Source organism: Archocentrus centrarchus, chromosome 17, assembly GCF_007364275.1.
Source record: "Archocentrus centrarchus isolate MPI-CPG fArcCen1 chromosome 17, fArcCen1, whole genome shotgun sequence".
NCBI lineage: Eukaryota > Metazoa > Chordata > Actinopteri > Cichliformes > Cichlidae > Archocentrus > Archocentrus centrarchus.
In genome coordinates, this window is record NC_044362.1 from 30,673,994 (window position 1) to 30,693,744 (window position 19,751).

General features: G+C 40.9%; 1 protein-coding gene across 1 annotated transcript in view; it reads right to left on the reverse strand.

Annotated features, from left to right (window-relative positions):
- LOC115795638 (receptor-type tyrosine-protein phosphatase N2-like) overlaps positions 1-19,751 on the reverse strand; it is a 229,311-nt gene that overhangs the window by 165,937 nt on the left and 43,623 nt on the right. Inside the window, 5 exon segments of the mRNA XM_030751631.1 lie at positions 354-440; positions 9,847-10,217; positions 14,220-14,260; positions 14,834-15,151; positions 16,596-16,968. Coding sequence (XP_030607491.1) covers positions 354-440; positions 9,847-10,217; positions 14,220-14,260; positions 14,834-15,151; positions 16,596-16,968 — 1,190 coding nt within the window.

A 19,751-nucleotide genomic window follows, 5' to 3' on the forward strand; every position in this document is an offset into this window, starting at 1 on the left:
GTATTTTGACAACCGCAGGACAGGTTTTATTTAAATAAAGTGAATAAAGTGTTCTGCTTATATTGCAGGCTTGTTATAAACAGACTATTTATTGGCATTTTAACCAGAACAGGTCTGACTTGATAATTTATCAACAGGAGAATATTATTTAGAGCCTCAAACGCAGTAAACGTGCCAGTTTGTGGATCTTATTGTATTCTTTCGATGCAAAGTGAAAATAAAATGTTTAAGTGTTGAGATAAAAAACAGGTTAGATTGTGATTCTCAGTCCAGACTGCCATGAGGAAAAAAACTCAGCAGGAAAGGACGCCCTGAGTTTTCATAACGGAAGAAAAGAAAAGTTCTATACTTACGAGAGCTCAGCAAAATCCGTCATCTGGATTTTTGCCATTCGAGCCAGGATCTCCATCAGGTGGAGGCCTTCATCTGTCTGGAGCCCACTGATGATGATGAAGAAATAGGTAGGATAGGGGCAGTAGGTCAGGGAAGAAGGAAGAAACATGGAGAAAAAAGTATGCATCAAAAGTCATTCTAGTATCATATGATCAACTTCCATGAAAAAAACGGTGCAATTTACAGTGCAATATTTTACACAAGAGAGTCTTAGGTGTTTTTTTTCCTTCCAATCATCTGTCACATAATTTTAAAAGTAGGACTTGATTATGGTTTTCCTTATTTTCCTCAGATTGTTCTCAGTTTTTCTGCTCTTGGATCTGCTTTGAGCACAAAAGCCTCACACACCTGCTGTCAGAACCTTCTGTTTGCAAGCGGCAGCCAATCATAAGAAAGATACAAAGAAGCAAAAACAGCTGTTTAAGGCCTCAGTCACCCCCCTGGAAACCTCCCAGAAAAATGTATATTCCCCGACCGGTTGGCGAGATGTTGTTGGCTGTTATTTTGTGAAATCGGTTAGCTAACTGCTGCAGCCGCCCACAGTGTGAATGCAAACATGAACGGCAAACAGTCTCCATTTCCGGGTTGTGTTGCACTTTTTCAGTTTCACTTCCACTCGGTGAGCAGAGCACGTGTTTGCAGGCAAGCCAGCATCTTCCATGCAAACTACAGGCTGTGACCAAAGCAATCACAAGGAGGTTTTCCAGTGCAGCACCGTATTCATCTTTATGACCGATTTCACGTAGCGACCGCCAGCAACCTTCAGCAACCACCTGCCAACCTGTCATGGAGTCACTGAAAGGTCTCTAGGCCTGTGTAACTAATGCCTCAGTGTTACAGCCCTAGCAGGGCCCGCTGTGATTTGTGACCTAGTGGGTGTGGCCTGTTCTTCTCAAGCCTTGGACGCCACCCCTTTTGTACAGCTGACTCAGTTCAGCAATTAAGCCAGTGCACTTAAGGCCAGAGAGGATTGCAGCAACAACCTGCCAATCATTCAAGGAATTCACTGTTCCCCTAGCAACCAGTTTTGCCGGTCAGTGGGTCACTGACTGATCTCTAGCCCTGTGTGACTGAGGCCTTAGAGTGAACTGAGGGGCTGAAGTGTGCTTTGAAGCATAAATCATGCAAAGCTATCAGAATCTGCTAAGGTAAGTCTTGACTTGGTTTATGTGGGAAAAAAGCAAATGAAATTCTGTGAAAAGTAAAGTGCTTAAAATAAGCGAATTAGCAAGGCTTGAAGTTTGTGGCATATGTACCGAATTTCAATCTCGACACCATTTCTTATGGCAAGCGAGCGGTAGAGGACATGCAGCTGAAACAGTGTGGAGGCGAAGAACAAAGTGTTAAATTTGACACTGAAGATGGACAAAAACTTCCATCTGCAAGAGGAACTGAAGGTGGTGAATGTCTCCAGACGTATCACTGCATCATTAAACCCACTAGCTGAAGTAACAGAAAATACAGACATATAAAAATGATTTTCCACAAAGCTCCCAGGTGAGTTCAGATAAGTGTGAGCGAGAGAGAGAGAGAGGTGGGAAGTGCAGTTTGGCGGCGAGGTGAATACTGAAGAGGTGACGAAGGTCACAGGCAGAAAGCTTGTTATCATCACTGCCCGCTCTATCATTTTATGCTTTACAGCATGTTCTAATACATGAAATTACTTTGGCAGTATTCAACAATGAGAAATGACCTCTGTTTTGTTCACAGCTCCGGGCTGCCTCGATCTAAAAGAAGAGGAAAACACTTCATCCTGAACCCTGATCTGCTGTTCTGGCACATATGCATATTTTTGGGCAGATAGCAAAATTAATGGCTCTGGCTCAGACTATACTATTTAGCACAGACTCCACTATAGTAGTTTTAAGTTCTGTCTATACATCTGCATTTATCATTAACTTAACTGCTTTAAAATCAACTAAGGTTGATGTAAAAATGTACCTACAAACAAATTTTCACTCTTTATTTTTAAACATAAGAAGGAAACTTCTATAAATGAAATGCCGTCTCTGCAGCTTTATGTGTCTGACATTACAAATTAATAGTGTGAAAACCTCTTAGATATAGATGTTATATGAGAATGAGGACCTGAATGCAGGCATGGGTGAGTGAAGGAATAAGTGATGAATCCAAAACTTATAAACAAACAAAAGTGACCAAAGACTCCAGGAACAAAGAAAAGCCAATTCCATAAAATGGCAATAATTAATGCAAATAATTAAAGATTAAGCCCAGGAACACAGGTGGGATGTACTGGCAAAAGGTGAAGGGAGAGACAAGACTATAAATATAAAGGGAACTAATGAAACACAGGTGAAGCCATTAAAGGGAGATAACCCAACACTATGACAACAGAAACAGGACACAACATTATTTATTCATCTGAATTGTTCAGATGTCAGCTGCCCAGTTCTGGTTACTAAAAGAAATACAAAAAAAAAGCACCACACAATTCACGCAGGGCCTCACACCAAAACAATTTAAATGAGCGAACTGCTCTACAAAGGTGGGGAAAAAAAAAAATGTCAATTTGACTTTCAGGTGAACTATTTTGTTAAATAATCTCTTCAGAACAAGTAGTTTTGCTTTTGGTGCTGAAGTGGTTACATTTAGACGGGCAAACTCACTGACATTTCACCAAACCGTGAGAAAAATGGCAGAGAAATGGAGGAATAACAAATTAAGCAGTCAATTAAAATAGCCTCTGTGCATGCACAGGGCCAGTGGGATGAGCAGAGGGTGCGTGTGCCGTGTGTTTGTGTCTGTGAGCCAAGAGACCATGATTAAAGCTCAATATCCCAACTCCAAGCTAATTGCTTCCTATCTGCTGTGGACTCATCTGACCTCCTCTCAGTCTCCTCTGCTGAATTCAAACAAGGAAAGCAGACACTTCCAGACAGTTGCAGGATATCTGCACATATCAAAGCATCGTCTCTGGATGACTCATAATGGCGAAGCTGTGGAGGAAAGGGGTTTTGCTGCAAATTGTGCAAATCGCTCAATTTTTAAATGCATTTATTGAGGAAAATTAGCAGCTGTCTTGACCCTTGCTCCTTGAACTTTGATATTCAGCACTTGCTGGATTTTCGCAGCAGCGTTTAAGTGGGAAGATTTTTTTTTTCTTCTCTTTCAGCGTTTTGATTTACTGCAATCTTTACTTTAGTCCCGTTCCCATCCACGGCCTTGTAATTTCACATGCACTGATCACTTGAACAAAAACAGTCAACTATGATAAACAGCTACACAAATTTCAAAAATTACAGCTGTACGCATAATTTAAGCTCTTACAGATCATAAATTTAACTGTTTTTTTTTTTTTCCTCATGAGTGAACATGGCCGACTGTGGCTGAATCACAGTTAATAAAAACGAGACTTGCTATGTGTGAAAATTTACTGACAGCCAGCGAGTTTTCTCCTCCCTCAGCCCGGAGAGCAGACAGCAGCTTCAACAGCCCACAGCCTGAGTCGGTCTTCGCTGTGCAGAGCAGCTGCTTCAGATCTGACATCAGTGATCACTGCCTGCAGATCCTCCGTGTTGATAGCTACAATGGAGACCTCACAGCAGATTTTACATTAGCTCTGCAGCGTGCAGGGTGTCGGGTTGTGATCCCAGTCAGATACGACAGCCTGCCTCGGCAGGATTTCTTGGCGCAGAGAGGAGCTTTGATTATTTTTATTCTATATTTTCTTCCATTCCACTCTTACACATTTTCAGGACAATGACAGCTGAGAACAGAACATCAGCCCAGACTGTCCGGTGTTTGATGGTGATCCTGCTTTTCGAAGCACCAACAGCTGGAGAAACAACTTTGAATCCAAAGATAATAATTACCAAAGCTGAATGGGAACTTTTACACAACTATACACCAAAAAAGTTAATTATCCAATTACAATGTTCTGCTCAAACCCTTGGGTGCTGAAATTCAACTACTACACACCTCAACATTACTGCAAATTCAGAACTCAGTAGGCTCACCGAGCACCCGTTTTGAATGTTATCGGCCCACAGAATGACCTGAACCAAAGCAAAAACAGCTGGTGTGTTTTCAAGATTAACACAGCAACAATTTTTCACATTAAAATAATGGAGGGTGGCGGTGACATAATCCATTTAGTCCATAAACTGTAACACATTAGTTTGAGGCTGCCTCGCCTTTTATTACATTTATTTTTCTCAAAAGTAGATCCTAAAACAGACTTGGTATGTTTTAGGAAAGGCTCATATTTGGTCTAAAATGCATCATTTTAAAATGTAATGTTACAAAGTTACACTGGAAGGATTACTATGACAGTCACCACAGGATGAATGTTTGGATACTGCGTTTCTCTCTCTTTGTCATCGTTTACAATAGATAATTACACTACTCTGACAATGAAAATTAAAGAACTGCTGAGTTCAAACTAATTAAATCAGTTCACTCAGAGCAGAATCAGTGGATCTTCCTGGAAACATTTTGAGTATTTCTGAGTATTTCTCATAAAGAGTAATAAATTTGTAGGTTGGTGTCACACAGAGTTCTACATTGAGCTGTCACAAGCTATCTGGACAGTGCTGAACTTCCAGGAAAGAGAGTGTCTCAAAACAGAGAAAGTTGCCAGGAAAATATGACGTATCCAGCGCCTGCAGACTCCAGTCTGATTCCTGTTCTTTGGACACAGAAGTGCCTCAGGAGAGGATCGCTGCATGTAGTAATAGGAAAGCTAGAGGCCCCTTCTTCATGCATCAAAGATATCTCCTGCCTTCAGGGCTTCTCCGCTGATCACGCTACTCACAAACAAGCAGTCGTAGAGCACAGCGGGTTCAGGTGAAGGTAACTAATTCTGCCTGGATTGTAGATGTACGTTTAAAAAATAAATAACTGATGTTATAGATCACAGCTGACTAAATAAATTACATTGTCTTTTTGTTTATTTGGGGGGTTATTTCGAGAGTGAAGCCTGATAAAAACTGAAAACATTTCAGGAAATACACCTACAGTTTACTGGTTTCAACAGTGAATAATTCAAATCATTCAAGCAGGAAGTATTTATACATTAAAGGTGTACGGGTGGCTAACACTGTATGCTTGTCTGCGTGTGTGTGTGTGTGTGTGTGTGGATGCACATATGTGTGTATGTCTCGGGCAGCAGGTGTTTTCCTCCAGCTGTCATGAATCACCCTGTCCTCCTCCTCCTCCTCCTCCTCCTCCTCTCCCCAGGCCACAGGAGGAGATGATACTCTAAAACCATCAGGATGCTCCTGCTATCAGCTTTCACCTCAGACACTGAGCCACAAACGTGGCCCTGCACTGCTTATATTTTTACCTTTATTGCAACAGCTTTGTTTGAAAAAGGGATTCAACTTCACCATGTGAATGATTCATTTAGTGTCAGGATTGGTCGGCTCTGTGCAAAAGTCTTGAGCCACCCCTCCTTTTTTTTTTTCTTTTTTCGTTTTTATATTTTGCTTCCAAGACCACTTTGAGCAATAATTCTCCAGACTTCCTGAAGCTCTTTTACAGTTTTTCTTAGGACATTGGCTGCCTTTTCACTCTTTTTTCAGTCTACTCCTCGTTCTTGACCATTTTCAGAGGAATGTTTTCTTGTTTGTTTATTGTGTCCACTTAACACTGACACATGAATCATTCAATCAAAAAAAAAAGCACCTAACTGAAGGGAAAAACCAGTGTTGTGTCTACACATAAGACAACTTAGCAAAGAACCAATTTGAAATGGTCTCTTTAGACACTTTGTTACTGCAGCAGCAGCCTGAACCAAAAACATAATTTGTTCTCATTTCTTTAGCTGAATAAATGTAAAAATGATAACAGATTGGCAGACAGGCTTAAAAAATCAACAGTAGATGAACAGTAACTGAAGGCCGTGTCCTTAAGAAACAGAAAAAAACCCTAAAATCCAGCAAAGACCTGACACAGGGACCTGAGAGAGACATGTGACCCTTCAGTGGTCCTTCTACTGTTCACTGAAGCCTCATCAGACAGATGGCTCATCAAGAAGCCATTCTGTAGGAAGGGAAGCAGCAAAAATGCATTTGATGCCGACAGAAGTTACAAAGTATCAAGAGATTTTTGGATTATTTGATCTAGAGAAACCCTAAAGCTTGTTGACTTTACTGTCTAATCACAGTAGGACATGAAGTGAAAACCTGGCAGCATAAATCAGATGTTCTTTAGAAGCTACAGGTGACTTCAGGTGACCCGGACTTTCACTGCTTTCCTACAGTTTAATCATCTTTAGATTGTTGTGCAGTCAATCACACTAGTTTTCATTTCTCCATGCCTGCAGTCAGATGTAGTAAGAAAACTCATTTTAGGTTTTATCATTGCTGAAACAACACAAAGAGTTGTAAGGAGCGATGTGGATACGGGGACTATTCTGGCACAGAAGACGCCTGCTTTCACAAAGAGGCAGTTCTCTGAAGGGCTTTTTTCTTGCTGGTGCATCGCAAAGTGGCATTTCTCCATGTTGTGGTTGATGCTGCACTTCACCCTCAAGAAGAGGTTTGACACAAAGTGAACTGTCAAGGACAACTTTGGTGTTCTTTTGAAGTTCAGCAATCTTATAGAAATGTCAAGAGACACTTTGAGGAGTCACTGTAAAGGGTTAGAGAGGAATCTGAGTACACTGAAGACTGACATCTACGGTGCAAAAGTGACTGAGAACATCTTAAACCTTCCAGCTGTTCACCTAAGGATCAGAGCAAAGCAGCCTCTGAGCCTGTTTCATGAAGTTACAGGAGCTGAACCTTGATGTTAAAGGTTGCCATCAGAATTTCTGCAACATTGTCAAAGTAGTTTCTGTGAGCTGAAGTTTTTTTTCCCCATTTAAAAAATAAAAATAAAATCTTGGTTTTTGGCTCCACAGAGGGGGAAATAAATAAATAAATAAACAAAATCAATGCTTTTAACTATAGATTCAATTCAAAATGTTAATGGGGTCTTCGGAAAGCAAAGAGTAATAATTAGGAAATAAATCCATCCCCTTGGCAGTTGATAAAATCTTGGACTCTTCAGACCCAACACATTCTAAGCCCACTCCATCAAATATTGTTAGATGCTGCAGCCATTGCAAATATATGAAGGTATCCTTTGGCAGCCACACCTTGAGGCACCATCTGCAGTAATATTGGATAGCAACAAATGATAAGCAACGAGTTTTCCAGTTAGTAGTACACACACTGTTTTATAGGTGTGTATTGCTGTGTTTTCACTTGTTGTGACTCTCTGGTTAAGCATAGGCAATGAAAAATTCTTACTTAGGCAAAGAGGACGACCATTTGTGGCCATTTTGGGGGCAAGAGATCTCCTTTAGTATGGCTGGAACCCAGCGCATAACGGCACAGAGAGAAGAACATCTCATGTGCAAGAAAATGAAACTGATAATGCCTACGACGCAGCAGAAAGCTAAGAAAAGATATGAAAGAGTTTTCAACATGGAGTTTTTAATGTTGAAGTCAATACAAATTTTCAGACACCATAAAAACTACCAACAAATCTTGGGTTAAAAAAAACAAAGCAACCCAATAGAAATGATGGTGATTCATTAGGAAGCTCATGCAAATTGAAAAACTGCACTTCCTGAAACACTGAAAACAGGAGAAGAAAGGTTGAGTCTATTGACCCTTTATTACCCAATGGGATTGACAGAGGTATGGTAATGACAAGACGGCATATGGCTACACTGGCAAAACACTAGCTATTACAGTACCAGTCAAAAGTTTGGACACCAAACTTGGACACCAAACTTTTGACTAGCAGCCAGAGCCAGACTGGCTTTAGTTACAGTACTCTGACTTCAATCATCAAAGATATTCACATGAATGGGTAAGTGTCTCCAAACTGTTGACTGGTACGTAGAAAAGCACTATATAAGTGCATGTATAGCTGTGCAGTCAAAGCACTTTGTACTACAAGCCACATTAACCGACTCACACACATACTCATACAGCACATGAGTGTGTGCGTTTAACTGCTGTGGAGGACATACACTGAGGCATCTAAACATAAGTGATCAGGTATGTAACTTGAAATAATCTGCATTTATCTACAGCTCTGGGGTAGAGGAGTGGAGATATTTGTTCAGAGACCACGGTTTCTCACATGCCTCCACGACTGCTGATTAAATAACAGTGCCATAACATTGAAACAATTAATTAGAAAAGCATGTTTGCATTTGCATCGTGTCCTGAACTTTTCCCACACTTCATAAACATAAGTCACCCAATTTATCATTTCGCCGTCTTGTAAAATATAAATACATTGGATTCTGAAGCGTAGCTGTAACGAGCAGCATCTCTGTAGGGTAAATAATGATTCAACCTGACTGAATAGAGCTTTTGAAGACCGTGATGATTAGAAATGTGGTTTTATTTATACCATAATGATGTGTATGCTCGAGTTTGGTAGTGTAAAGGAGGTTCAAGGTAAACTGACAGCACATTGTGCTTCTATAAAAACTGTCCCTCATTCAGCATATGAAAGCCGTGAGTTGGACCTCCACACCGAGATCACAAAGATGTTTTTCCTCTATAACGTTAACATCTGAGGCTCTTCTGTTGTAAAGCTCTGAATGCTCAGTAACAACAAAAGAGAGAGAGACGTGCCACAAAGACCTTGAGCGAGAATTACACCTGCTTCAGCTGAAACATCAGTGCGAAGAAGTTTCAGAACCAAGCAACAAGTATTTCTAAAGAACTTCATTCTTAAACTTGAGGAACAGAGGAATCAATATGAAAATGGCCCCATTCTTTGTGTGAGTAAGAAAGGAGGGAAAAGATGCCCAGCAGTGTACTCTTACTGCATTCTGGGTAATACTTGCTCAATTTGATGGCAGGGCCATTGGTATAGTGATGTATGAGGAGCTCCTTGATAACAACGACAAAGAACAAGTGGGTTTGTATCTCACATGAAAAGCACATTTCTTGCTTGCACTACCGTGAGACCAGCCTGCTGGTTGTTACTGTGGATTGCTCAAAGCAACAGTAAAAGAAAAGCCTTTGTAAAGGTTGTTTTGTAGTTGGAAAAAACACACCAAATAATACTCTAGATATCCATTTTTAAATTTAAGTGACTATCCAAAGTAGAGAGTTAGGTTTGATTGTAGCTACATGACAAGATTGTAGCTACATGACAAGAAGATCTTACCTTTCAAATCAAGTCTTTTCATTTCAGTTTGTCATGAAGGTGAAAATTCCACAGGAATACTGATGAGGTAGCTTTCTTAAGGTGATCACACTTGCTGATGATCAGTTAATCAACTACATTTGATTACAGCACCTGGCTGTTGGAAGCAATAAGGGTGCACCTAGATTTTCACTGCATAGAGTTCCTTAAATTTATAAATGACAGAGAAAATTAAAGAAATTGAATTTTGAAGGCTCTTTTAATCTTCTAATGCATCGCTGTCAAAATTCAATTGTAGGTTGTCGTGTTCGTCATTAAATCTGTACTCACTCTGTGTCAGTGATGATGTAACCAAAGACATCATCTCCTTTCTTCTTGCTGGCTTTGACGTCCAGCTGAAGATCGGGAACGTGCATCGTCTTCTTGTGAGGTTCATCGTACACAAGAGAAGCAGGAGGGGGCGCCACTTCCTTGATCCAGCCTTCCACCTCCGACACCTCCTCTACAGACTGGGTGGCGTCCTTCTTCTGCACTGCCACCCCTGCCTCACTGGTCCGACTCTGGACGTTTTCGAGCCCCACCTGCTGGCCTCTGGGTGCTTGCATGGCATCGTCATAATGGTTTTTCGCTGGCAGAGGGCTGGTGAAGGATGTTTTGTCGAGGTAGGCAAGGAGCTTGGTAAAGAGGCTGCCACTCTCAACCTGAAATGAGAGCCAGTGAAGTATCGTGGGTGAGACAGTAACAATCTACTGAGAAATTCTTAAACAAAGAACTTTAAACCTGCAATTTATTTAGATGCAAAACAAAAATTATTTCACAGCTATCTATCTATCTACAGTGATACCAACAAGCCAGATTAAATGCATACTTGCAAGGCATCTACATCATATTAAATTCACATGTACAGGAATATACTCGTACTACATAATCTTCTGATATCAATACATTGTGTATAGCATCACTATAATCATAAGGCTTCCATGTACAAAACATAATGCAACCATGTTGTTTAGATTTGAGCAATTTTGCTGAGCAGCAGGTATGACTTTAATGAGTCGTGGCCTGCACTTTTTATGGCCACGACCAACATGATAGACAATGCTCAGCCAATCAGATATTGGGTGCCACAGGCTAATCAATAAGGCTGCAGCCTAGAACTGATGTTACTATAAACAGACTGGCTCTTTACCTACAGATTTGGGATTCCTCACTTTTTACTATCTGGCTACTGCCAGCTGTTCAGTGAGCTACGTCAGTTGTTAGATATGGTAAATCCCTGCTTTCTCCATTTCATTCAATAACGGTCAAGTAGGTATAGCCAATCACACAGCACAATCTGATCATATGATGCGGCTAAGCCAATCGGGCACAAGAAAGAGGCTGCATATCAATAACCCCAATTGTAAAAAAAATTGGGGGCGTTGTGTAAAATGGAAATAAAAACAAAATGCAATGATTTTCAAATCTCATAAACCCATATTTTGTTCATAGTAGAATGTATAAAATATAGCAAATGTTTAAACTGAGAAAATTTAAAATTTAAGAAAAAATTCAGGTCATTTTGAATTTGATGGCAGCAACACATCTCAAAATGTCCACATTTACCACTGCGTGGCATCCCCTCTTCTTTTAATAGTCTGTAAACATCCAGGTCATGTTTGTAAATGAGAGCTGGTTCTCAAACATTTCACCTGGTAAAAAAAAGGTTTAAAAAAAAAATCTGGGAACTGAGGAGACCAGTTGTTGGAGGAATGTTTTTGTCCGATACAGGATTCTAGCTGTTCAACAACCCTGGGACTCCTTTGTCATATTTTTCATTTCATGATGTGCCAAATGAAAGCTCTGGACTGGAGGCAGGCCAGTTCACCTCCCAAACTCTTCTACTATGAGGCCATGCTGTTGTAATAATTGCAGTATGTGCGTTATCATAGCCTTGCTGAAATATGCAAGGCCTTTCCTGAAAAACATGTGATCTGGATGGAAGCAGATGTTGCCCTAAATCGGTATATACTTTTCAGCACTGATGGTGCCTTTCCAGATGTGCAAGCTGCCCATACTGTCAGAGATCCAGGCATGGAACCATCCTGCCTTGTGTCAATGTTTCAGACCAGCGGCGGTGGTGTAATGACGTGGGGGATATTTTCTTGGCACAGTTTGGACCTCTTAGTACCAACTGAGCATCGTTTAAAACACCACAGTGTATCATTACTGACAGCGTCGATTCGTTTATGACCGCAGTGTACCCATATTCTGATGGCTGCTTCAAACCAGATAACGCAAATCTCAAATCACCTTAAACTGGTTTCTTGAACATGACAATGAGTTTGCTGTACTCAAGTGGCCTCTACAGTCACCAGATGTCAATCCAATAGAGCACCTTTGGGATGTGGTGGAGCGGGAGATTTGTCTCACGGATGTGTAGCTGACAAATCTGCAGGAACTGCATGGCGTGAGGTGTGCCTAATGAAGTGGTCGGTAAGTAATCAATCAGATATTGTTGAATCGAACTTTTTTTTTTTAAACTGGTGGGAGTTTTCCTGTCAGTGACGTTAGTGTGTTGGCGATCTGCCGCTCCAGGCATGAGGAAATAATTGCCTTGAATCAAAGAACAGCCACCCTGTCAGACTTATACTGAATAGGGTTTTAATATGCTATTATTCTTCTGGTCCTAGCTTCAGGGTAATTGCTCGTCTTGTCAAGAACCACATCTCACTGCAGCAGCAATGCCATGTGAGCCAGAAACATAGTTTGTTCTGTCTCTGAACACTTTGAAATCTAATCTTCTTTGCAACTTAAAATTGTTTTTTTTTTGTTTTGTTTTTTTTTGGGGGGGGGGGGGGGGGGGGGGGGGGGACCAGCAAGACGAATGAGCCTGGAGGGAATTTTCAACAAGCAGAAACATAATAAGCACAGAGTAGATGTTGCTTCTATTCTGTGTTCATGTCAGCAAATCTTTTCATAAAAATATTTTTCACTACAAACACAAATAAAACAGTAGTTGAAAATATGAATAAAATGGCATATCACAATTTATGTGTGAAGACAAATGCGTGGACAAATGAATAACCGTCCAACAGTAAGAAAATCTTTTTCAATAACCTGAATGGATCTTTATCAAACACTGCTGCTCTAAAGCTGGCGCAGCGTTTAGTTATGTCTCAGCATGTTTTCTGACATAAAGGTGTGTTATAAAAGTCGGTCTTCTGTATTAATTCTAGTGCAAATAAACACTGGCTTTTCCTACAAATCCTTCAGTGATGGCTGCGCACATCATCAGATAACCTGGTCCAATCGCAAAGTCATGGAAAAGCTGTCTATTTGTTAGTGTTCATGGACACAATATCACGTTTTTTCACGAAAGTCACTGATCGGCGAGATGACTCATTCCTCCTCAGCCTGATCCGTCCTGTAAAAATGGAAGCTATTCAATCTTTCCTTTATATATACACGAATGAGTACACATGAGATCGGACAGATGTAAAACTGTTTTCCTGTTGCATGAATAAAATTAGTCTAAAAGATTCTTTTTTTGATTCATTTTGTTGCCAGAATCGCATTTAGGTTTAAATCAACCAAAATCTATTCAATGTGGAAGCAAGGCATTTTTACACACTCATTCACTGTTTTTGTTTCAAATGCAGCTCTGAAGTAATTGGCTGGTTGCGTACAGCCATAACAGTGTGGTGGTTATTCATAACCTGCGAGTGTTCTGATGTGCTCACTGATGGGACTTTAATTTGACATGTTCACCTTGATTGGATTGGTTCTCACGTCTGTCTGGAGCCAAAGAGGAAAAAAAAAAACTCTGATGTTGTTTTTATCAGAGGCTGTAATCAGGTGTGCAACACTTTGAGATGTTCCTCTGTCATTAAAATCAAGGTTTTGTCAAAGGTGCATAAGAAGTTCATTTTTTTCCCCATCTCTCAGCAGGAAATTTAAACAGAACAAAACCACACAGACTGATTCCTCAGTGAGACCTTATATTAGCCCCTTTTTTCTATTCACAATTCTTTCCGAAAATTTCCCTTTGGGGACAATAAAGCATCTATCTGTAACCTACCAACTGTAATGTAACCGCTTTAAAACAGAATCACATACGGCTTTGCAGACAGGCCTCTCTCTCCTATATCTGCTAAATATTTCAGCCCTTGCTATAAAGCCCAAAATACTTTAATCGGTTTTTTTAAACACAGCTTTCAGTTTACAATCTGAAGGACTGACTCAGTCCAGCATTGCAGTTCACCTTGTCCAACAGTTTAGCCTATATTAATTCCAATTTACTTATTTATCCGCTGCTATCACCAGAAAAATACCCATTCACAGTTTTCACAACATTTATAGTGGCAGATTTTTACTATTTGAATAAATAACAAAGAATAACCCCAGTGCATACTAGCAGTATAACAATAAAGTAATAACAGATCATAGCTACTGCATGTTTTGGCACTTGTCTTCACAAATTTTTTTCAAGTTTTGCGACACAAAGAAAACTCGGGGACTAAGAATTTCTTTGCTGTTTTTGAGTTCCTGCTAAATTCTCTGGACAATGACTTCACCGTTGTAAAGCAGCTGATGTCCAACGAGTTCTTTCGAAAACTGCGGGGAGGTGGGTTCATCTCATTCCAAACATTTCATAATTGCTTACAATGTTGGCCTTCACTTTGACATTTAAGTCTTTTCTTTCTGCCCCTCTGATTGCTCACCTCGTCCTTCACATTTTGCTCTTCTGCGTCTGTGTGGCGCTCTGTTGGGAGAAAGAGAATTAACTTATTCATACGTTTGGTTATTTGTTCAAAGCGGGAACAGAACGAGAGGAAAATGAAGCCGTTTATGAAAAAAAGGGATTCAGAGCTAAAAGCCACCTTTCCAAATTTCAAGGATATTTTTTTAAGCCAAATTCATTCTTCTCTAATATTTCACTGATCTGAATTCGCGCCTGTGTGAATCTCGTTTTCATGCATGCTGAAAAAAAACATTAGAAAATGTACATCAATAATAGATCCACTTCTTTCTAACCACAGTTTTTAATCTTTTAGTTATCTGTTGAGCGCTTTTACTGATTGTGTAAACATCTGTAACCTGAGTGGCCTCAGAGGACAATAAACCATTAACACTGGCTGAGTTTATGCATTAAGCACAGGATGCTTATTTATTTTCACATTGATTTTTATGTTGCACTCTTGCGGCGACTTGAGAGCTCCTTTTTTTTTTTTTTTTAATCCAGCCTACACAATTATGCATGTATTATAGACTTACTTTCCAGTGCTTACTCAATACTTTAATTATGTAAAAACAAAATGAATCACTATAAAGTTACCTTGAAGTGCTGCCAGTGCGATAGGAGTGCTCTCCTGAGGTTTCAGAGTGGGAGCATTCTCCAAGAGCTCATCTCTAGAAACCTCCTCCTCCTCCTCCTCTCCTCTTTCTTCTTCTCCATCACTCAGCTCTCCTTCCAGGTCTCTTGGTCCCGGTCCCCTCATTTGGCCCAGGCCCCTGTTTAGTCCCTGGTCCTGGTCGACTACCTGTAGAGCCTCGCTTATCAGGCTGGACAGCTGGTCCAAGTCCTGCGGTGTCAGGGTCTCCACATCCACATGCTGCCTGTCGACGTTCTTCAAAACGTTCTTGATGAACCTCTCTGGAGGACAGATGGAGGTAAAATAACCATCAAAGACAAAAAAGCAAACATCATTAGTTCCGCAGTTAAAGTGGGCCTAATATTCTAACTGCTCACTCCACATTTATATACTTGGACTCGCATGATTCATAGTTCAAAATAATATTTATTGATCTTATGCTGGGCTCTGGTGATGCCCCTCAATTTACTCTCCATCAGAAACAAGCTGTTTGAGCTATCGTTCCACCAGCTTTAGCTTCCTTCTGATTGGCCACCCCTCCTGACGAGAAAGTTGGAACAGCAGGTGGGCGTCACATGATGTCCGGTCTGTCTGAGACAGAGCCAAGAGCAGAAACTGAGTGTTTAGATAGCTGGGATTACTGGGTGACAGTATTATTTTAAACTTTGGCCAATTTTAATATGAGCGTCCACCACTGTAATATGTTTTTATCAAAGAAAACAAGGAAAAGCAGCATCGGTCCCCTTTGAAAAACAATTATGTAGTTGAGATGAGAGGCAAATATTCTCAGCAGCAGATCCGTTTTTCCTGTCTGGCTTCTAATCTCAGCATTAATGAGATGTTCTTAAGTTGGCTATAATAAATATTTTTATGTATCTTACTGTGACAATGCAAAGGCTGTGATTTGCAGTAATTATGCTACATCTGTTTCTGGAGCTTCCTTCAGTGTCACACTTAGTTTTAGCTCACTGTTTAGCCTTCCAAGTTATTTTACTCTGTCCATTCACTCCCGATTCTCACTTGGCATCATTTTGCAGCCACAGTTGTTTTCATCAGAAAAGCTCTGTGTACCTGCAGGCAGACATTCAGACAGCAATGAACACAATGAAGCATTTAAGAGACGGCTGGTTCCCTCAGAAGTCAGTAAAATTTAAAAAAAACAATCAAAAAAACACAGGAGTGGATACAAGAGTTACATGCTGGACGTCTATGTAAGTAACTATGATGTGCTGTCAGTGTTGTGTTATGTTATTACATCTGCAACTACCATAAAAACTGGGCGAACTACACGCCTTTATCACACTTAGGTTTGTGTTAACTGACGTAGGGCTGAATGGTCTTTGTTTTGGTGCTTGTTTTGCCAACATTCTATGCTTTAAAGTTCTATCATGCAAATAATGCGCGTCTTTATGGAGAAAGATTATATGTGTGTTCAGAATGACACACAAACGCGTGGCGCCTTGTAAAAAGAAAATTCTCTCGTTTATTTTAATGACACCATCATGCGGGTACGGCCGGAGACCCGGCCGGGGGTCCCACAGAGGTCAAAGACAGAAACATGTTGTTCTGTGGTAGTAAGTGTAATTCAATACTGCAGTGTCTGGCAGCACTCACAGTGTGTGTTTGCCTGTGGTAAGAGACACGTATGGTTGTCCTGCCTGGAATTCTACATCGCAAACACGCTCTCGATTCAGTGATGAAATCCGTCATGATTAAAATACATACCATCGACAGACGTGAGCGGGTCCTTGGCTAAGGCCCCTTGAGTCCTTCCCATATTCACAAGTCTGGATTTCGAGGTCTCTTTTTTGAGCCCAGAATTCTGTATTCCATTGCTGTAGAAGGTCCTCAGGCGCTCGGATGGGCTCACTCCTCCACTGTGAAGGGACGCATGCCCGGAGAGATACTGCCTCAGGGCGCCCAGGAGAAGGTCACCCTCAGCCTGAGTGGTGAGGAGCTGGTTGGCTGATGGTCGCTGCTTCTGCACGGGCTGAAAAGATGAAAGAGACGAGAAGCTGGAGGGAGGCGATTTCTGAGCCAGAGTCTGGGCCTTGGAGCGATAAAAGTCTGCAGGGATGCCTGACTGGAAACGGTCACTCTGGAAAACACAAGAACACATATTGATTATTATTACTATAACCCGATTGAGTCTTTTTTCTTCTTACATCTCTTAATGGAATCAAAGACTCAGAGGAGGGCTGAATAAAAAAAATAAAAACAAGAAATCTGGCAGCTGTGCATCTGTAGCATCAGCCTCTGTAAGCTACTACAAACTACAAATTAAGTCTGTTCTATGGGATAAACTGCCCCCCCCCAAAGAGAAGTGTGAGAAAAGGAAGTAAATCAGAGTCTTTAGGCTGAGAAGCAGATGCCTCACAGGTCCTCAACTTGCAGTGTCATTAAACAGAACCTGCGTTTGGTTGTAAAGGGAGCAACACATCACTACTTTTCCTTATTTTCTTATTAAACATAACCAAATAACGAGGTCAGCTATTTTCAAGTATTTGCTGTTAGTGTAAAACTCTGCTCTAAACAGACTTTCGTTTTCTTCTCTGCACGTATGATTTCTCTGAAAGTGAACACTCCTAATATGGGCATCTCAGCACACAACTCTGGATGTGAGCACAGACGTCCCACCCACCTGCTCTTTGCAAGGAGCAGCCAATCTGAAGAAAATTGGCTTAAAAGAAGACTGGCCTTAAAGGGAAATTAGCTGAAATGGTTTGTTTCAGACAGTGGACGACCTGAGAGGCTGCACCAAGGCCCAACATAAGATAAAATAAAAAAAAAAAAAGGGTTATTAAAATGTGACTCATGCAAAATTACTCTAGCTGAGTCACAGAACAAAAACAATCACGCTCCATTAATTTGTGAATGAGTTCTTGTTTGTTTGTTATTGCAACAGCTCCATAACACAGGGTGGTTCCATAGTGTAGTGGTTTATACATTTGTTTGACAAGTGAAAGATTGCTGGTTCAATTCCAGCCAGAGCCACAAAGCCCTTCAGGGTTGTGTTAGGAAGGGCATCTGGTGTAAAAACTCTGCCAAATAAAGCATGGTGCTACCTACTGCGGTGACCCCTTGAGACAGGGGAGTAGCTGAAAGTAGCTTTACAACAGTCTAATCATAGAAAGCTGAATATTCCTCTGTAGCCTATATGTCCTGAAGCAAATACCCCCCTGAAAATAAACAGACTGTTAGTGGTAGGAAGTGCATGTGAAAGAGGAAAAAAATACAATGTTTCTGCTGCAAGGAAGCATTTTCACCACAATTATAATTATTTTTTGTTTTTGGAGCATCCTGGCCGCCTAGAAATTTACAATGCCAACCATGAACAATTCCCCATTTCATTCTCCAGCCCCCTCATTGCCAGTCATCCCTCTGTCCACTGTCTAATGATGGCAAAAAAAAAACTGCCCCTAACAAAGAAAAAACAAAAATTATGAGTCATGCAGAATTACTGTTTATGCAGATGCTGGGTCCAAGACAAATGTCCCACCTGCTCTTCACCTGTTTAAGACTGAGACAATGTGCCTAAATAATGAGCTAAAATGTGAATGTGCAGGCCAGGAGTAACTATATGTGAGAAGAATGCAAACAATTCAGATGCTAAAGTAAAATGCAGAAGCATCCTGCCTTTTATTATTATTATAATAACACCAATCCAATAACCTCCTTCATGTTAGTATTCTAGGCAAAATATATGCAAAATTAAATAGATGCACATTCACTGAAAACATCTAAATGTAACATTTCTTGTTTTTGTTCTTCCGCTAGATGTAGAGAGACTATCTGGATGCACTTTGCTTTATTATAATGGGCTTCATTTGAACGAAATGATTATTGAGATGAAAAAGCCCATTTTTGAGCAAAAAAAAAAAAAAAAACCAAGTTATTAATCCATTTATGCAATCATATTAACAGATCCATCAGCTACAACAAAAGCAAATTGTCACTGCTGGCTCCATTAACGCCCACCTAAGAGCACAGAAATGGCACAAGCCTGAGTAACGGCAAAATTATCATAACAATACCGACATAAACCGTTCCTCACAGTTGTCATACTTCTTTATGATTTGTATGTGTGAGGCCCCCTCTAGCATTTGTTGCTGGCAGTATCTTTGTTCATCGACATCACTCAGTCGGTGATGTTTATGCCACTCGTGCCCTGCAGGGCCCCTTCAGTCCTCCTGCTCCTTTTAGTTGCCACCAAACAGGTGAACCTGGATAGAAAAGACCACGAGCCTGCGAGCGATGCCTGAAGGCTCCGCGCAGTCGTATTCGCTGGGTCCTCAGCACAATTCCCCAGCAGGAAAGAGGCCTCTGCAGGCACAGCAGAGGGACGCAGTCACGCCGTGAGTTATTAATTAGAGCGGTGAACTCCTGAACTCTCGGCTGGTATTATTTCGCTCATAACGGTCAAGCTGGGAGAAGTCATCAGTTAGGATGGGGAGGCAAGAAAGGGGGCGACAACGAGGGATGACAGCGGACTCCCTGCTGTGAAGGTGTGTGCGCGTCTGCGTTCGTGTCTCTGAGTGCGTTGTGTGAGTGTGCACTGTATGTGTGCGTGCTCTCTTTTCAAACTGAGCCAGGTGGCTGTGAATAGAGGTCGAGGCTAAACGCAGTCATTGGGATAAAAAAAAACAAAACAAAACAAATTCCTCCCATATTCTCCGTTTTTCAAATGTGAGAACTGGAGCAGCAGGAGCTGAGGTTTATCTGGCAGCTCAGTGATATTCTGTCATTTGGGTTTCAATACTTTTGGGCTTTTCTGAATCCTTTCAATTAGTACACTGATAATTGATGCATAGATGTGAACTTACAGCTCCAGATTTTACAGCTCAGGAGAAGCTTTGCATTCACAGTATACAGGATGTTGGT